Source organism: Heterodontus francisci, chromosome 9, assembly GCF_036365525.1.
Source record: "Heterodontus francisci isolate sHetFra1 chromosome 9, sHetFra1.hap1, whole genome shotgun sequence".
NCBI lineage: Eukaryota > Metazoa > Chordata > Chondrichthyes > Heterodontiformes > Heterodontidae > Heterodontus > Heterodontus francisci.
In genome coordinates this window covers 92336200-92356530 of record NC_090379.1, presented here as the reverse complement: position 1 = coordinate 92356530, position 20331 = coordinate 92336200, and the positions used below count along the sequence as shown (strand labels likewise).

Below are 20331 nucleotides of genomic sequence, written 5' to 3'. Positions count from 1 at the left end.
TGATAAAGCAGAGGCAGATGCAAAGTATAACAGCAGGAAATTGGTTCGACAGTAGAGGGCAGTCAGAAAAGTAGCGAGCACTATACAAGAAGCAAGTGGAGGGAGGATGAACACAGGAGAGTCCCAATGATTACTTCCTCCAAATATTCACAAAGGAAGGCTTGAGCAGCATGCCCCCCAGAGTAGTCCCAGGCAAAATTATGACCGTGATGTACTATAATAGAAGTCTTAGTTTAAAAGGCTTAAAATAATAAATCCCAAGAAACAGATGGTATTTATCCTAGAGTGCTGCAAGACAATATGGAGATTTGTGCAGCACTGTCATTCATTATGAAGAATGTCACTGGAACATAGTATTATGATCAGGTGAGAGGGGTCAAAGGGCACCCTGCTTTTCCCTCTCATTGTTTGAACAACAGATTTATTTCTTTTTTTAAGTGGATATACTTGCTAATTCAGTGAGTGTATACTTGTTTATGTGCCATGATCATAAAAAGAACCAATCGAACAGGTTTTCTCGAGTTTAAAAAAGAGGTTAACTTTATTGTACTTCAACTGATCTAAGTAAAAATAATTAAATACACTCCAACTTTCACACACATATACACAAATACAGAGTGGGGAAGGATAAATTGGTTGATTTAGAGTCCAGAGAAATACAAGGGGTATACAGTCTGTGGAGGTTGGTGACTCAGCTTGTCTCAGGCTGAATTTGATGGTTGTGCAACTTTTCTTTTCTGGACCTGGGGCTTCAGGTTTGAAGATGTGGTGCTGCTTCTGTGGTTCTTCAGCTTCCAGTTTGAAGATGTGGACACTGTTTCAGTGGTTCTCCAGGAGGCAGCAAAATGTGGCTGATTTCCTTCGAGAGGGGGATCTCTATCTGATCTTTCCGGTAGGTTCTCTCCCCTTTAGCTCCCTCCTCAGGATTAAGTAATTCAGCACAGTCAGCGTCAATCGGTGAACAGACTAACACAATCAAACACAGATCAATTAAAGCACAGATCAATTAATTACAATCTGCAGCAGGGAATATGCCTTGGTGCTCACAGTGAGCAGGCAGTGCTTGAAGCTTGCAAGGTTTGAGTGATTCATCTCTACCAGTTTAATATTCAGGGTTCCAGCTGGTGGATTCAAAAAAATCATTTAACCTAGCATATTTTCATGACACCTCCACAACAGTGTGAAATACAATGTGACGACGGGAGCATTTCATTATAAAGTTATGAATAAAAAAACTGTACATAAACATTCATCCTCAAACATCATTTATCAATTTCACACTGCCTTAACTGTGCTCTGGTCTAGTTTTCATCTGGGATGATTCTGTGCTGAGTTTGACTCTGGATAAAGCATCAGCTATCACATTGTTTTTCCCTGCAAAGTGGGTGATCTTTAGGTAATAAGGTTGCAGAAGCAGGATCTAATGAAATAGCCTTGCATTTTGGGTTTTGAATTTCTCCACAAATGTCAAAGGATTGTGGTCGGTATAAGCTATGGTCTATATACATTTTGGACATATACTTCAAAGTGTTTGAGAGCCAACAACAGTTTCCTTCCCCACAGCAGAGTATCTTTTTTTGAAGTCTGTTTAATTTTTTTGAGAAATACCCAACTGGTCTCTCTCAATGCCTGACTAATTCTCTTGGGAGCAGGATGGCCCCTAGGTCACCAGCATTGACCGCCACTTTAAATGGTTGTTACACTTTGGAGTTGCTAGCCCCGGTTCATTGGCTAAGATGGCTTCAGCCTCTTGAAAGCTGTTTGGCACCTCCCTGACCACATTACCTTCGCCCTTTTCTGTAAGAAGTCTGTCAGTGGGGCAGCTATAGTGCTGAAGTTTGGGATGAACACATCGCCAAAAATGGCATTATTTCCCATTTGGTTGTGGGGATTGGAAAATCCATCAATGGCTGTGCCTTCGCTGCTCTGGGCAGCACTCACCCTTGACCCACAACATGCCCTCGGTAGGTTACCTGAGCTTTAGGAAACTTGCTGTTTGCAAGATTTACCTTGAGGTCAGCTGGCTGTAATCTTCGGAAGAGGGTTTCTAACTGGTCTGGGGGGTCCCCCCTGGTGTCACTGTATACTAACAGAACATCCATGTACACTACCCAGCTGGGTAGGCCAGCCACTACCTGGTTCATCAGCCATTAGAAAGTGACTGGGGCATTTCTTAATCCAAATGGCATCACCCGACACTGGAATAAGCAGTTTGGAGTGACAAGTCTATTGTTATTATGTAGGTGGCGTTTCCCACTCTATCGATACAGTCTTCCAGGTGGCAAATTGGGTAGGTATCAATTCTGGTCACTGCATTAACCTTCATGTAATCAATGCAGAGCTTTGTTGAACCATCAGGCTTGGACATGAGCACAGCTGGGGAACTCCAGCTGCTCTGGCTGGGCTCAATCAGCTTGCCCTCCAGCATGTACTAAGTTTCCTCCCAAACCTGGGTCAGTTTTCTGGGACCTAGGTAATCGGCATCTTACTTTATGGGAGGTGATGGCGTAGTGGTAATGTCACTGGACTAGCAATGCAGAGGCCCAGGTTAGTATTCTGGGGACATGGGTTCGAATCCCACCACAGCAGATGGTGAAATTTGAATTCAATTCATAAATCTGAAATTAAAAAGCTAGTCTAATGGTGACCATGAAACCATTGTCGATAGTTGTAAAAACCCATCTTGTTCACTAATGTCTTTTAGGGAAGGAAATCTGCTGTCCTTCCCTGGTCTGGCCTACATGTGACTCCAGACCCGCGGCAATGTGGTTGACTCTTAAATGCCCTCTGAAATGGCTGAGCAAGCCACTCGGTTCAAGGGCAATTAGGGATGGGCAATAAATGCTGGTCTAGCCAGTGAGGCCCACATTCCATGAATGAATAAAAAAAAACTCTGCTGAATGGTTCCCCAAAAGTTGGTATGGGAATTAGGGGTGCAGGTTTTATTACAGGTTGGGGCTTCTCCACAACCAGGCATGTGTGGTAAATTTTACAGAATTCCACCACATCCTTGTGGAGTGGTGGCCAGTAAAAATGCTATATTTTGCAGGCATGGGTTTTTCAAATACTGGCACGTCCAGCCATTGGAATCTCATGGGCTATCCTCAATATTTCCCTATGGTACCTCAGTGGCACCACTACCTGGTGAACCACTGTCCACTCTTTGTCTGCAGGTCTGTGAGGAGGTCTCACTTCCTCATCAGCACCTCATTTTTTAAATAGTAACACTCTCCAACTCCCTCTGCTTCAGCGTCAGTTTGGGCAGGCTGTGCTAACTTTTTAACACTGGGTTGGCTTGCTAAGCCTCGACCAAGACCTGCTTAACACTTCCTTTGGTTCCTCTAAATTCCCAAAGGTTACAGATAACCAGACAGCAGAGTCATCTGTCTGCAGGGCCAGTTCACCCTCCTCTGACAGAGCTTGTTTGCCCATGGACTGAGTCACCACACAGGGAAAATGCCAAGGACCTTATCTTGCAACTGCACTGTCTCCCTGACCTTATTCGGCCCCCTAAGACCACTGGGGAAGCTACCACCTTCGCCCAACACCACCCCCTCCCCCGGCCAGGTCATTACCAAGGAGCAGGTCAACCTGTCCACAGGTAAACTAGGGACAATCCCCACAGTTACAGGTCCTGAAATAAGGTCGCACTTCAGGTGCACCCAATATAAACGTATGGGCATATACCTTCCCCCTGATAATGTTCACCAATACTTTGGCATTGAATGCACTCACTGGGGGAAAGGTCATACCTTTTCCCAGTCGAAGAAATTGGGTGACCCCTGTATCCCTAAGTATGACTATGGGCTTGCTTGCTTCACTCGAGGGATGTGGGATCACTTTTCCTTTGGACACAAAATCCTTGTAACTCTTAGGAATTTTAAGTTCTCCTACACTCACAGCAGTACTTTCACAGTGGCTTACTGCTGCAGTTAGAGCCACAGCCTGGTCTGCTGTGCTTTCCATTGGGGCCATTTTTCCTGCTGGTGTACCCTGACTAATCCTACGGGTTTTTACTGTAACTTCCAGTAGTCAGCTTGAAGGTGACCTGTGTTACGACCCCCAATCAAAATATACAATTCTGATTGTGGTGGGAGAAACACACTGTTAATTCAATCCTGTCCCTCCACAAATCATCTGACATACTATTTTAAACTTTCCAAATTAAAGAAAGACCCAACCAAATTGCACCGTCCATTAACCCCCGAATGAGGCTAATCAAACCAGGTGTCTTCAAATGAACAAATTAACTGTTTAATTAAAAAAACTAAATTCTTAAACACTATGAAGATATAAACATTTCAAAATAGAAAAAAATTAGAGTCCTTGCAAATTTACACTTCCCGATAAGCAATCCTCTGATTAAAGTCCGCGAACAATCTTCCAGGGTCCAATAAGGAAAGGAAAACAGTCCATCATCCGAAGTTTCAAACTCCTCTTTCTTCCAGCGATGACCACAGTAGTTCTCCAACTTGCAACCACTTTCAATATAATCAATCTGGCTTTAGAATTTTTGTGGGATAAAAGATTGTCACAGTCTAACTTTCCTTACTTCAGTTTATCAGAAATCTCCGTTTTGGTTTGACTTTTTGAATTTTGAGAGAATAATAATAAATAAAGACTAAATTCTCATCCTTCAGTTTAAATGGGCTGAGAGCTCTCCTTTCAGGTGCTAACACACAGCTGTCTGTCCATCCTCAGTTATAACAGACTGTTTGCACAATTAGCTAGTTCAAAATTAAATTGTAACAAATGTATCTCTTGATGCTCAGTCTGAGTGGCTGTATCCAAGGCAACGAGAATGCACCCTTTGAATCGCAGTCTCTGAATGGCTGTATCCAAGGCAACGAGAATGCATTCTTTGACTCAAGTCTTTAAAGCTTGCTGACTTAAAGCAGTACAGCTCTTTTTCCAGCCTTAAAGGCACACCACATTCTTCCCAGAAAAAAAACTACAGGATCATAACACCTGCCTTGTTGCAATGGAAACATACAGGCTTTCGGACATCAATCCTGTTCTCAGCACCTTCCTGTTTGGTCTGAGGAGGGTCCAGTGTTTCCAGCTTTCCCTTCTCGCCCCTGGCTTTTCATCCTCCTGTCACCCTCTTACCTTTTATCCTTTTCAGGTTTTTTGAGATGAAGAGGGAAGGGTTTCTCTTGGGACAAGGGCTTGTGGAGAAGCTCATATCATCAGCCAGGTTTGCTGCCTGCCTGGCTCTTAGAGCCTTTTGTTCCTCCACATGGGTTTTATGGAAAGGGGCAGAGAGTTTTTTTAACTCGAGGAGGATCACCTCTGTGACGTTGTCATAGGTGGAATCCAAAGCGCCCATACCCATCAGTTGAAAGTGAGTTGCTTAACCCTTTCAAACTTGATGGTAAGTTTATTCAGGCTGTTTTTGGAGAGTTTGGAATTTTTGGCAGGAAGCTTCCAGTACCAGCTCACATGTGCTCAGGATAGCATTTTTGGTCATCTCATAGTTTGATGAACTCTCGTTGGACAATAAGGAATAAACTTCATAGGGGTTTCCTGTTAATTTGCTTTACAGTAGCAGAGCCCAGCCCTTCACTGGCCACTCAACTGTTTTGCAAGCTTTTCAAATGCGATAAAAAAAAATGCTTCCACATCCCCCTCAACCAACTTTGGTATCAATTTGGCGAATTTTTAAGGGTTCTCTTTCCTGCTTCTCCTTTCTCTTTCTCCCTTTCTTGGAATTCTCTCTCTTCCTTCCATTCCTGGAATTCTCTCCCTTTCCCTTTCTTGAAATTCTAGCTCTAGTCTCCACAGTTCCAGCTGTATCTTGGCTAATGCTGTTCTGTCCGTTTCAGATTCTAGGCCTGTCCCCAGTTCTTCAGTCTCCATTTCAAAATGGTTTTAGGATTTTGGGTTTCCTAGCTTTTTGGACAGATATTTATCTCTAAATGCCTAACTATACTCCTTAACTCTTCAACAGATAGGACTTTTAAACTGTGCCAAGTTATTTCACTCTGTTCTAGGAAGATACTGGCCTCGAATGCGGAAATTTTAGTACTCTCGCACTGAAAACCTGTATTAAAGTTTCTTCAAAAAATTGCTCGGGATCAATTTGGTATCCTACTTCCAATTTCTCATGTGTCTCTGTGTTTGATCGCAGATGTAGAGCCACCAAATTTATGATATGATCAGCTGAGGAGGGGTCAAAGGGCTCCTCTCTTTTCCCTCTCCTTTTTGACAAGATTTATTTTTTAAGTGGATATACTTGCCAATTCAGTGTTTACTTGTTTACATGCCCTGATCATAAAAAGAGGGAATCGGACAGGTTTTCTCGAGTTTAACAAAGAAACAGGTTAACTTTATTGTACTTAAACCAATCTAAGCAAAAATAATAAAATATGCTCCAACTTTCACACACACAAATAAATTACAGTATGGGTAAGGATTGGTTGAATTGAAGAGGAATAAAGATATACAGTCTGTGGATGTTGGTGACTTGGCTGGCTCAGGCTGAATTCAGTGGTCAAGCGACTTTCCATAGGTGGTCCTGAGGCTTCTGGTTTGAAGATGTGGACGCTGACTCGGTGGTCTCTGGAGGCAGCAAAAATGCGGCTGATTTCCTTCGGGGGGGGGGGTCTCTCTCTGTTCTTTCTGGAAAGTTCTCTCCCCACTTGCTTGCTCCTCAGGCTCAAGTAATTAGGCATAGTCAGCATCGTTCGGTGAACAGACTAACACAACCAAACAGAGATCAATTGAACCACTGAACTCTGCAGTCTGCAACAGGGAATATGCCTTGGTGCTCATGGTCAGCAGGCAGAGTTCGAAGCTTGCAAGGTTTGAGTGGCTTCTCTCCACCAGTTTAATATTCAGGTTTCCAGCTGGTAGATGAAAAAAAATCATGGCAGTAGGAACAGAAGTAGGCCATACAGACCAAGCTCGTTCCGCCATTAAATTAGATCATGGCTGATCCATAACTTTAGAAATGGAAAAACTGACAGCACAAAATGAGGCCATTCTCCACATCATGACTGTACCAGATCAAAAAAGAGCCATCCAGCCTATTCCCACTTTCCAGCCCCTGGTCTGGAGCCCTGTAGGTTACACTTTAAGTGCATATCCAAGTACTTTTCAAAATGCAGTGAGGGTTTCTGCCTCCACCACCCTTTCAGGCAGCGAGTTCCAGAGCCTCACCATTCTGTGGGTGGAAAAAAAATTCTACTCCCCTCTAATACTTTTGCCAATTACTTTAATTTATGCTCCCTGGTAATTGACCTCTTTAATAGGTCCTTCCCATCCACTTTAGCTAGGTTCCTCATAATTTTATACACCTCAATTATATCTCTCCTCAGCCTTCTACTTGCTTCGATACCCTAGTCTAAAAAAGATTTCACAGTCTAGAAAATTCTAACTGAACCAGCCATTGGGGAATGCAGGTCCAATCTTCTTCTGAATTCCTCACAAAAATATATCTTTAATATGGGAACAGGAAATAAAAGTTTAGCACATAGGAAGTGCATGCCGATGTAAGAATTTTAATACATTACTTTAAATATTTCTATTCGTAAAATGCAAAAGCAGTAACTACTTTCCAGTTGGAATAAACGTATTATTTACTCAGAATAGATAACAAAATTCAAAGATATCCCTCCCTCGCACTCAAACATCAAGTGGGCTTAAAATGTGCTTGCAATTTATTTTTAATGTATAGACTGCGAACTTGCACAAAATGTTTGATCATGCCTTCTTAATCAGATTTGTTGCCAATTGCTTAAAAGTAGAGATACTCATATGCAATTTTCTTTAATTGCCATTTTTGTCCATCAATGTTTCTAAGTATGACAAGCATCACTTTTCTGAGGAAGAGCTTCCAATTAAGTTCCTGTTAATAACTGCATCATCCAAACTAAACAAGTTCAAGTTTTAATTATACATACCTAGATAAAAACTTGTTCTATTACAATCAAATGTCATTTTTATGCTAGAATAATGCTGGCAACATTAGTGTAAACAAGTAATCCATGGCACAATACTGGTCATTATCTCATCTATATCTGAATTTATTAATTCAACTTTATCATTGCCTTTGCATTACCTATGACTTCTTTCCATTGACAATCACTGAGTAGTGATGTGAAGTACTCTTGAGCTAAAAGTTAACAATTCCACCAACATTGTCCATTGATCATTTCATTCTACCCCAGGGAGTGTCTACATTTTCAAAGGCTACAAAAGCTATGACTGAGAACTGCAGTCCAGATGAACAAATGCTTTTCAATTCACTATTAAATTTACATTATGAAATTACTTTTCAGTCTGACTGAAAGGAGATTGTTGGCTTAGTAGGTCAAAGCATCCACAGTGAAATACTGATTCGTAGGGTTTTGCAAGGTTCATATTCAATTCCTGGTTTGTACAAAGCTACCTAAGCTCAGCAGGGAAAGGGATTAAGTGGGTGGGGGGAGCAGGAGCACTGCTGTCCATGGTTATGGAAGGGTGAGCAGAACAAAGAACAAAAACAACCATGGTTTCAGTGCCTGTTATCCATCCAGCTACCTCTGCTGGAAATGCACTTTGCAGACATTTGGTAAGGACAAGACCAGGCTCAGTTGTGAACTCCCTACACTCAACCCCACATGATCAAGTTGTCAGCAAACAGTCGGTTACGAAAAAATAATGTTGATTTGGAGGCCCTGACATCAAACCCTAAGGTGCATTACCATCTTTAGGAGCAGAGGGGAGGAAAGAGGAAGACTGGCAAAACTCTAAACATGCCATCATGAAGTCAAACTAAGTGGTTTAGAATTACAACAGTTTTCACCTTAGTGCAAATGTGAACTTCACTACTACAGTACTGGGTATTAATGAGGAAATATTTGATTACATCACTTATTAAAGGAAACTTTTTGTTTTGGAAAACCTTCCATCCCACCCCAATGGTAATGTTATTGTTGGTCAAAAATGAGTTTCAAAAGGTCTTGGATTGTCCTGCTTATACACAGTGCCATCAAGTAATTAATTTACAATTTATTACAGAAGAAGAATTTATTACACCAGGTAACATATGTTAGGTAAAGAGAAATCTTGTTAAGTCTAATTCACTTCAACATAGATGTAAACGTAAGAAGTCTTGAATCTTTTGCCAAGAATCTTGTTGAGCATAACAATGTTTTATTGCCTCTCCTCCCAACAGCACTGGAATTCCAAACAACTGGTCAATCGTGGCAAAACGAAATGGAGAACATGGAGGTTCGATACTATGCCCAGTTCCTGGATAACTGAGCAGTTCATAGTTGTCTCTGCCATGTTCTTTCAATCTTTTTATCGCTTCTTCCGCAAAGAGCTTGCTGTTCCAGATCTTGTCATCCTCTCCTACAACAAACAATACGTGTCCTGCAGCTTTTTCCAGCGGGATTATGCTGTCTTTGTTGGTGTTGGGGTTTTTAAGCGTTTCAGACATATCTAGAATTCCTGACTTCAAAACAATTATGCGATCTACGTCATAACACAAGCTGGAGAGATGCATGTCTTTATAATGCAAGTCAGATATAGTGTTTGCGTTACAGCCAGAGATACAAACGCATGCCGCCACTTGTGGTATAAATGTTGCCATCGATAGAGCCAAATCCGCACCTTTTGAAGACCCTATTACTCCAATACCAGGCCCCTTTACCTATAAAATTCAAAATTATAGCAACATGCATTAAGTTTACATAACTTCGGTACATGCTCCTTCAGTATTCATGCATCACTGTTTAAAAATATAGCATTCCCATCTATATGTTGCAGTGGAATCTGTATTATTCAATAAATGACTTGGCGAATTTTAGCTCCATATCAATTTTCTCCCAACATTAGAAAGGATCAAAAGTAACCTTCTAAAATGCCCTACTTTTCCTGAATCGAAGAGAAGCAACATGAAATGGAACATTCATTCTCAGAATCAATTGTCCTTCCTTATCCCACCATTAGCAATGTGACATAATTTTGCTATTTGTGATATCTTATGGATGTGTACCTAAAGGATGACCGCACATTGTGATACATCATAATATCATGATGACATGGTGTTCCAGTATGTTTGTGCACTTACCTCAGATTTGGGAAGTCCAGTTTTGAATACTCACAAACAATAATGACAATTACACATTTCAAGAGAGCATGTGATAAGCAGAAATGAGTGGAAGTCAGATGCTAGGTCAGATGAAGTGAAAATTGAGACATCAAACCTACTCATAACAACACAATGTTTGCTGGTGGATAAACCAATGCCAACATTCACTTTTCAATTCACTTTTAAGGTGGAATAACTCAGAATAATGACATTACCATCAAGAAATTGAGATACTGACTGATGAAGAGTATTTCCACATCAGCCATATAATTTTTAACCTTCTGTGCTTGGATAGCTGTAATGCATTTTTTTCTATTCTACGCAATTCAAAATTGCTTAGTGCAATTACCTGTTAATGCAAATTTAAATTGTGAAAAATGCTTCCTATTTGAAAACTTGTTGCTTAATTTGAACACCTTCATTTGAAATCCTAGCCCAAATAGGTCCTGATCAGTGAAATCTTCTGCTCTTTTCTGGAAAAGGTGAATTAATTTGCTAAAGAATTTGGTACCAATTTTACTTCAACATAGTGGGTACAACACTGATTGCCGTTCCAAAATAGTTCAACTGTAAAGTGCTTTGGGATGTCTTGTGGTTATAAAAGGCACTATGCAAATGAAAGTTTTTTTTCTTTTCATCAGCTTCAAAAGCTGTCACGAAATAAAGTCCTGGTCCAAACACAAGGAGACAAGTGACATTCCCATAGCAAATGTTGACTGGATGTGATAAAATTCCTGATCATTGAGAATTCCAAAACTTCATAATGTTTTCATGTTTTATCCTATAGAAATACCGAAAGGCACAGATGACTTGTTCTTTGAGCAGCAGGTCATTTGACCAAAGCACTGCTGAACAGAAAAGTCATTTTGATAATCAACAACTGTGGGGCTCCCAGAGAATACGTTTAGCACTCTCAAGTCACCCCACCAGCAGAGAGAGCAGCTGGGCAACTATGCACTGGTGGCCAACTCTAAAACAGTGAATCTCTGTGACTGCATGAGTTTTCTATTGTTGACTGCCAGAAATGTGGGTTGAATTTCTATGTATCAATAAGGAAATCCTGACCTTTGGAATGGTGACTGGCACAAAGTGGCTGACAACTATCCCAGACAACAACATACATTTACATAACATATAAACACATATAAATTGACTGCAAGAAACATCCCAACATACTTCACAGAGAACCAGGGCTAGAGAAGAGGATATTGGGAGGGCAATGCGGTGACTTTTTAAAAAGAGGGCCGTAATGGAAGAGGGGGAAGTGGAGAGGCTTAGAAAGAACATTTCAGAATGTGAAATGGCGTAAATGGCTGAAGACATGACAGCCAACGCTGGGCAATGGGACACAGGATGCGCAATAAGTTGGAGCCAGAAGAATGGACAGTTCTTGGCAGAAGTTGGAAGACGGAAAGGAGGGGGTTAGACCATGAAGTGATTGACAACACAGGCAGGGAAGTGGTTAAGAAAGGTGATGGAGAGGTTGAGCTGGGTGTTGTCAGTGTACAGATGGGAGCTGGCTTCCCTGTTTATGGATGAGGCTGTCAAGGGATAACAGATAGACAAGAGGAGGGAACCAAAAATGGATCTTTGGGGGATCCCTGAGTTAATAGTCCAGGAGTGGGAAGAGAAGTCTCTGGCTATGATTGGATAGGTAAGGTTGGAACTAACCAAGAGCAGTCGCACTCAGCTAAAGAGCATTGCATGAAGATGGTGTGGTCAACCTTGTCAAAGACTACAGAGTGATCAAGAATGATGAGGAGGGATAGTACGCCACAGTCACAGAGGATGCTAATTGTGACTTTCATCGAGGCCATTTCAGTGCTTCATTAGGGGCTGAATACTAACTGCAGAGATTCAAACATAGAGCTACAATAAAGATGGGCATAGACTTTGGAGGTAAGAACACGATCAAAGATTATGGAGAGGAAAGGGTAGCAGGTGATGAGGCAGTAGTTTGCAAGGATAGAGGTTTTTTTTTAAGCAGTGGGTGATGATGGCAGTTTTGAAAGGGAGGGAGACAGTAATTGAGGGGAGGGAAGCATTCCCAATATGAACTAGCATGGAGGCCAGGAAGGGTAGTCAGATGGGCAGTAGTTTAGAGAGATTTAGGTCAAGAGAACATGAGGTGGGTTGGATGGATAAAATGATCTTGGAGACGATAATGAACAAGACAGGAGAGAAACTAGAGACAAGTGCAGGATCAGTACTAGGCCAAACGGGAAATCTGGGGGAAGTTTGGCTTGGTGGGAAAGGTGTATGGAGGCAGGAAGCAGTAAAGGCAGCTGACAGATGATCTTAATCATATGCTAAATTCAAGTTTTTTAAAAATTCATTCACGGGATGTGGGCGTCGCTGGCCAGGCCAGCATTTATTGCCCATCCCTAATTGCCCTTGAGAAGGTGGTGGTGAGCTGCCTTCTTGAACCGCTGCAGTCCATGTGGGGTAGGTACACCCACGGTGCTGTTAGGAAGGGAGTTCCAAGATTTTGACCCAGCGACAGTGAAGGAACGGCGATTGAGTTCCAAGTCAGGGTGGTGTGTGAATTGGAGGGGAACTTGCAGGTGGTGGTGTTCCCATGTATTTGCTGCCCTTGCCCTTCTAGTTGGTAGAGGTCGCGGGTTTGGAAGGTGCTGTCGAAGGAGCCTTGGTGCATTGCTGCAGTGCATCTTGTAGTTCTTGTTGTATTAGTTTTAGCAGGCAACTTTTATAGTTGGTAAGAAAATTAAAATTAACTAGATTTAAAAAAAATGATAGTTATTGTCCTGCAAATAATTTTTTCCACAGATGAGGAGCTAGTAAAGTGCAACTTGTGCAACTGCCTGTGTGGAGTTTGCAAGTTCTCCCTGTGTCTGCGTGGGTTTCCTCCAGGTGCTCCGGTTTCCTCCCACATGCCAAAGACTTGCAGGTTGATAGATAAATTGGCCATTAGCAATTGTCCCTAGTATAGGTAGGTGGTAGGGAAATATAGGGATAGGTGGGGATGTGGTAGGAATATGGAATTAGTGTAGGATTAGTATAAATGGGTGGTTGATGGTCGGCACAGACTCGGTGGGCCGAAGGGCCTGTTTCAGTGCTGTATCTCTGAACTAAACTAAACTACTATATAAGTTATATTTTGTTTTATTTGTTCTTTTATTCCTACTGAATCAACTTGTTTTTAACAGTTAAAGCCTAAAATAAGATGGAATGTAGTGCTATTTTGGTGTCTTTTGAAGCCAAAGAGGTGTGGTGATACAAGATTGAACCAATTACTGAAGAAATCTAAAAATGGACTCTCCCTTCATTATTCCAGGTATGCTACAATATTTAAATTTGCTTTCAGAACAAGTTTGAACAGTTATCATAGGAAATTGGACTCACCAATAAGAAAAAAAACCTTGCATTTATATAGCACCTTTCACAACCACAGGATGTCCCAAAGCACTTCACAGCCAATGAAGTACTTTTGAAGTGTAGTCACTGTTGTAATGCAGAAAAAGTGGCAGCCGATTTGTGCACAACAACTCCCACAAACAGCAATGTGATAATGACCAGATAATCTGTTTTGTGAAGTTGATAGTGGAATAAATATTGGCAGGACACCGGGGCTAACTGCCCTGCTCTTCTTCAAAACAGTGCTATGGAATCTTTTACATCCACCTAAAAGGGCAGACAGGGCCTCCGTTTAACGTCTCATCCGAAAGATGGCACTTCCGACAGTGCAGCACTGCAGTACCAGCCTTGAATTTTGCGCTGAAGTCCTGGAATAGGACTTCAATCCAACTACTGACTCAGAGACGACACTGTTACAAAGTAAGCAATGGCTGATACGGGAGTAGTCAAAATATCTAGAGTAAAAAATATCCCAAGAACAGGGTAAAGGTACATCATTCATTTCATTGAGAAATATTACAAATGCAATTATGCAAATACAATTTCCATAACAGGTTAATTCTCTGGGCTTGAACTGTGTGGGTGGAACTCACCTTTGGATATTTCTGCAGATAATTTACAGCTTCTTCGAAGTATTCTAAATGAAAATCTGTCATGGTCATTGGTAGATCCTCAAAACCAAAGTACGGGAGAGCAAGAGCAGCAAAGCCTCGGCTTGCAAGGAGACAGGCTCGGAACTCAGTCAAACCACCTTCATCTCCAAAAAGATCTACCACCCCAGGAAAGGGGCCATCCCCTTAGAAACCAGCAAACAAGAACAAAAAAGAGATTCATAACAAACCACTGTTAACAAATATAGAAAAAAGTTTTAAAAATTGGTCTGAAAATAGCACCAATATCTTTCTGCCACCTGCAGAGGTCTTTTCTGTGATTTGTCTCAATTACATATGAAGCCACAATTTTGATAATTTCACAATCTGTACATTCAGTAAAATGTACAACACAGAAATAGGCCATTTGGCTCAACTGGTCCATGTTTATGCTCCACAAGAGCCTCCTTCCATCCAACTTCATCTTACCTCATTACATTCTATTCCTTTCTCCCTCATGTGCATAGCTAGTTATCCCTTAAATGCATCTACATTCTTCACCTCAACCATTCTACCAGTACATAATTTTCCATGTTTTGCACTGAGTAATTCTTCTAACTTTCTATTCTCATTCTTAACTCCATTTATGTCAACTTAACAGTGTGGATTTGAGCAGTCTATTGTCTCTTGCAGACCACACAATTATTGTCTTAAGTTCTTGATTTCTTCGATAGTGCTTGTTAAAATTTTAAGGAACTTTTCAATAATACAGTTCCGCTGTCAGAGGGCGGTCTGTCCACCATTATATTTTTGACTTGAATTCACTTCCTAAATCACTTGGCCCCTGGTCGCACTCTCCCTGCTTTCAAATATCTCCTTATAGTCCAGCATTGGACTGAGTATGGCACCACGGAGTCCCAGCAAAACAGAGGTAAATGGGGATCAAAAGAAAAAGCCCCAGTGACTGCTATCATGCCGAACAAAATGTGGCTGTCGCAGAACTGTCATCACAGCCCAGGGTATCAGTACAAGAGCTCATCAGGGACGTGTCACTAGCTCAGCCAGCTTCAGCTGTTTCATCAGTGACCGTCATAAGACTAGGAGTGGTGGATGGTGGGGGGGAATTCGCTCATGATTGCACAATGCTGAACTTCATTGACAACTCCTACGATAATGATGCAGCTCATGCCAGCCTACATAGCAGGATCTGAACAACATTCAGATTCTGGCTGGGAAGTGGCAGCTAACATTCCCGCCAACTAAGTGCCATATTGACCATCTCAAACAAGAGAAATCCCAGCATCTCCCCATGACATTTCATCAGCATGATCATGGCCAAGTCTTCCACCATCAACATCTTGGGGATCATCATTGGTTAAAAGCTAAACTGGACCTGCTATTACAACATCATGGTTACAAGAGCAAGGGTACTCTGCAATGAATGGCTCATGGCCTTGCTCCTCAGACACTATCCAGTATTGACAAGGCTCAAGTCAGGAGCGTCATGGAATACTCACCAATTGTCTCTACAGATATAGCCGAAAAGCCATAAAAGTAGCTTGACACCATAGTTTGTTTAATTGGTGCTCCTCACCAGACTCAATATCCATTTCCAAAACTGACCTTCCCTCCATGGTCACCCACCGAGAAGGACACCATCATCTCCAAGCTCCCCTCAAAGCCACACACCATCCTGACTTGGACACACATTACCATTGCTTCATCATTGCTAGGTCAATATCCTGAATTCTATACCCAACAACATTGTCGGTGCACCATCACAAGAAGTGCAGCAGTTCAAGAAGGCCCACCAAAAAGCATCTCAGCTCAACTCAGCGCTAACGATAAATGTGGTCCTAGGAAATAAATGTATCAGAAAAGACACTGAATACAATAATCAGCCCGTTATCACACACCAATTTGTCGCTTATGGGTTGTACAGTTCAGGCTGTTATTTATACAATTGTGATAACTTAAGGGGCCAGTACTGGATTAATTGCAATTTTGTTAGGTAACAGAAGAGTAAGAACAAATTACACTTTCGTTATGCCAGGATGACTAAAAAAAAAAAAAACTTTTTTGGACAAATTTTAAAGAAAAATGACATAGGGTGACCATATTTTCTAAGCTAAATCCGGGACACAGGGTAGGAACACAGCAAAATAGCCAGGACGTAAAATATTGGTGGCACAGCGCAGCGAGACAACACTTTTTAGCAGCCTATATTTTAATATTTGCATGTATACACTACAAATGCAAAACTAATGTGCATATAATTACCGTGGATGTGTCGTCACACTACTGAAGAACATTCAGACACCATTTCTAAATACATAACATAAAAAATAGTTGTAGTAGGCCCTTTGAACCTGCTCCATCACTGAACAAGATCATAGCTGATCATCTACCTCAACTCTTCCTTTCCACATTATCCTCATATCCCATAATGCCCTTAGTATCCAAAAATCTATCAACCTTAGTTTTGAAAATACTAAACGACTGAGTATCCACAGCTCTCTGGGGTAGAGAATTTCTAAGATTCACAACACTATGTGAAGAAATTACTCCTCATTCGGTACGAAATGGCCTACCCCTTATTCTGAGACTGTGATCCTTTGCTCTAAATTCCCCAGCTAGGGGAAATATTTCCTCAGCATCAACCTTGTCAAGCCCCTTACGAGGTTTATATGCTTCAATTAGGTAACCTCGCATTCTTCTAAACTCCAATATAGTCTACTCAATCTCTCCTCACAGGACAATCCCCTCATCCCAGGAACCAGTCTAGTGAACCATTGTTGCACTCCCTCTAGGGCTAGTCTGTCCTTCCTTAGGCAAGGAAACCAAAACTATACACTGTACTCCAGGTGTGGCCTCACCAGTGCTGTGTATAATTGTTGTGAGACTTCTTTACTCTTACACTCTAATCACTTTATAACAGAAGTTGACATACCATTTGTCTTCCTAAATGCTTGCTGTACCTGCATGTTAACTTTGAGATTCATGTACAAGGACACCTAGGTCCCTCTGAATGCAAATATTCCCAGTCTCACCATTCAAAAGATATTATTTTTTATTTTTTTCTACCAAAGTAGCTAACTTCACACTTTGCTACATTGTATTTCACCTGCCATGTTCTTGCCCACTCACCCAACTTATCTATATCGCTCTATAGCCTCTTTACATGCTTCTCATTACTTACCCACCAACATCATCAGTAAATTTGGATTGGTTACCACACAGTCCCTTCATCTAAGTCATTAATATAGATTGTAAATAGCCGAGGCCCAAGTACTGATCCTTGTGGTGCCCTGCTAGCTACAGCCTGCCAACCTGAAAATGTCCTTGGGAACTGTTAGAGTCAGAGTTATACAGCACAGAAACAGGCTCTTCAGCCCATCGTGTCTGTGCCGGCCATCAAACACCTAACTATTCTAATCCCATTTTCCAGCACTTGGCCCATTGCCTAAGGAATTCTTGAAGATCAAACCAATGCATGCACTCTCTCATCAGCCACCTCTTCTAAAACCCTAGGATATAAGTAGTCAGGTCCAGGGGATTTGTCGTTACTGAGTCCCATTAATTTCTGCAGTACTATTACTTATACTGAATTCTTTAAGTTCCTCATTCTCACTAGATCCTTGATTTTCCATTAGTTATGGAATTTGTTTGTGGCTTCAATCATGAAGAGAGATACAAAGTATCTATTTATACCATTGTATACCATTGACCCAGCGACAGTGAAGGAGCGGCAATATAGTTCCAAGTCAGTATGGTGTGTGACTTGGAGGGGAACTTGCAGGTGGTGGTGTTCCCATGTATTTGCTGCCCTTATCCTTCTAGTTGGTAGAGGGCACGGGTTTGGAAGGTGCTGTCGAAGGAGCCTTGGTGCATTGCTGCAGTGCATCTTGTAGATGGTACACACTGCTGCCACTGTGCGTCGGTGGTGAAATGAGTGAATGTTTGTAGATGGGGTGCCAATCAAGCGGGCTGCTTTGTCCTGGATGGTGTCGAGCTTCTTGAGTGTTGTTGGAGCTGCACCCATCCAGGCAAGTGGAGAGTATTCCATCACACTCCTGACTTGTGCCTTGTAGATGGTGGACAGGCTTTGGGGAGTCAGGAGGTGAGTTACTCGCCTCAGGATTCCTAGCCTCGGACCTGCTCTTGTCCCCACGGTATTTATATGGCTGCTCCAGTTCAGTTTCTGGTCAATGGTAGCCCCTTAGGATGTTGATAGAGGGGGATTCAGCGATGGGTAATGCTGTTGAATGTCAAGGGGAGATGGTTAGATTTTCTCTTGTTGGAGATGGTCATTGCCTGGCACTTGTGTGGTGCGAATGTTACTTGCCACTTATCAGCCCAAGCCTGGATATTGTACAGGTCTTGCTGCATTTCTACATGGACTTCTTCAATATCTGAGGAGTCACGAATGGTGCTGAACATTGTACAATCATCAGCGAACATCCCCACTTCTGATCTTATGATTGAAGGAAGGTCATTGATGAAGCAGCTGAAGATGGTCAGGCCTAGGACACTACCCTGAGGAACGAATGTCAGTCATCTGCATCAATTGTCTACACGGTCAAGTCTTTGTTGGCTCAACTTTGCAAAAAAAATCATTAACAAAATTTGAACTAGCATTTGCTGTAAGAGCAGTTTTATGTTCAGTGATACATTTGTATTCTTTTTTTGATGTCCTGCCTCTACTTGAAATGGAAAATACTGACTGGCATACAGAACATAATACAGATGTTTCTGTTCCGGTTGGGTGGAAATATGGAAAATCTTTTGAAATTGGTTGTTAAAGTAACAATTATGCTTTTTGACAATGAGATTTTCACTTTACATCCATATCTCAAATCTAGTATATGTCATACACTATTCAGTGTTGTAGCTATGGCAACAGCAGCACTCCTCTTCTTAGGCAGTCCCTGGAGACCGAGGATGATTTGCTTCCACCCTGGTTCATTGCGTACTAACATGGCTAATGAGTCCAATCCACAAACTGCACACGTGGGCCACGAAGTGTTTCAAGATTTGGATAGGCGAGATACTTCGGGGGCTGCGTGCTCCTTCCAATGTCTGGACTTAGCCTCCGCGAGCTCCTGTTGAAATCTCACAAGGTGCTCAGTACCTTCCTGAATGCAGCTTCTCCACTATGAGTGGTCAAGGGACAGGGACTCCCACGAGTCGGTGGGATCGCCTCAGGATGATTTGAGAACATCCCTAAAGCGTTTCCTCTGTTCTCCTGGGAATCTTTTGCTACGGTGAAGCTGTACGATGTTATGGCTGACAGTAATAACAGAAACATTCTGCACATTTCTCTCTACCGCAATTATTACTTAGACATTTACCCAAAGCTATTTACAACACATAGTCTGCATTAGGCATACTTCAAAGTGACAAATTAAAAACTGTAGGTTATTCGGGGAGGAGCTTCAGGTATTGGTGACTCTTCTGGGGACCTTGTCTCAACTGGAGATTGCCTTGGAAAACAGAGATGGATGGTCATCCTACTTTAAACACTTTCCAACCTGAGATGGTTTCTGTACACACATGGAATCTCCCTTTTAACAATTAGTGCCACATCGGTAAAGCCTGAACTCTCTGCTTACCTGCGGGTACAAACAAGCTGCCCCTAACATTGCCTTCCCTCAGCCTGATCCGGCGGACCCCGGGCTTGCTGTACCACCTCTCGATCCTCTGCTTAGCCAGGAGCGGGCCGGGAACCGTGTCGGGGACCGTGTGGCCCGAGTGGACAGACAGGTTGACGTACATGGGGCTGCCGGTCAGGTCGGCCTTGCTGAGCTTCTGGTGGGGCTTCTCCATGGAGGCGGGCGATAGGGTCCAGAAGAGGCCCATGGGCGCCACGCCCAGGTAGTCGCCGCCCAGCGAGGGCGAGCTGCTAACGTCCAGCAGGCCGCCGCCGTCCGCCCGGTACTGGGCGCACGAGTTGAACAGGTGGCCGCGCTCGCTCACCACCTGTGCCCGCAGCGTCACGGCCTGGCCCGGCCCCAAGCCCGCCGCCCGGATCTGCACCGCTTCGTCTGCCAGGCTCCTGGGCGGCCTGACGCATAGCTTGACCCCGGACTCGCCCCCGCTGCCCCTGCCCGGAACGGCCCAGCAGCCGGCAGCCCGCAGCAAGCGGAGCGGCCTAAACCAACCCAGCATCATTCCCGCCAGCCAAGTGACCTTGACACCGCACGTCTGCAAGGCAGAGAGGTGGCTCCAGTACCAGAGAGCAATCAAACACAGAACCAATCGCTGGCCCAGGATCCACTGACGGGC

At 42.7% G+C, this 20331-nt stretch overlaps 1 protein-coding gene across 2 annotated transcripts; it reads right to left on the bottom strand.

Moving 5' to 3' along the window:
* Positions 1-7878: 7878 nt before the first annotated feature.
* On the bottom strand, positions 7879-20300 carry LOC137373911 (acyl-coenzyme A amino acid N-acyltransferase 1-like). Of its 2 annotated transcripts, XM_068039492.1 has the most exons (3): positions 19659-20300; positions 14050-14252; positions 7879-9640 (listed from the first exon to the last, which is right to left on the bottom strand). In XM_068039492.1, the coding sequence occupies exons 1-3, from the start codon at positions 20215-20217 to the stop codon at positions 9071-9073; spliced, it is 1332 nt and encodes a 443-aa protein (XP_067895593.1). In that variant the 5' UTR covers positions 20218-20300; the 3' UTR covers positions 7879-9070. The 2 variants fall into 2 exon arrangements, with proteins under 2 accessions (XP_067895593.1, XP_067895594.1); XM_068039493.1 differs by lacking the exon at positions 14050-14252 and having other exon boundaries at positions 19659-19774.
* Positions 20301-20331: the final 31 nt, after the last annotated feature.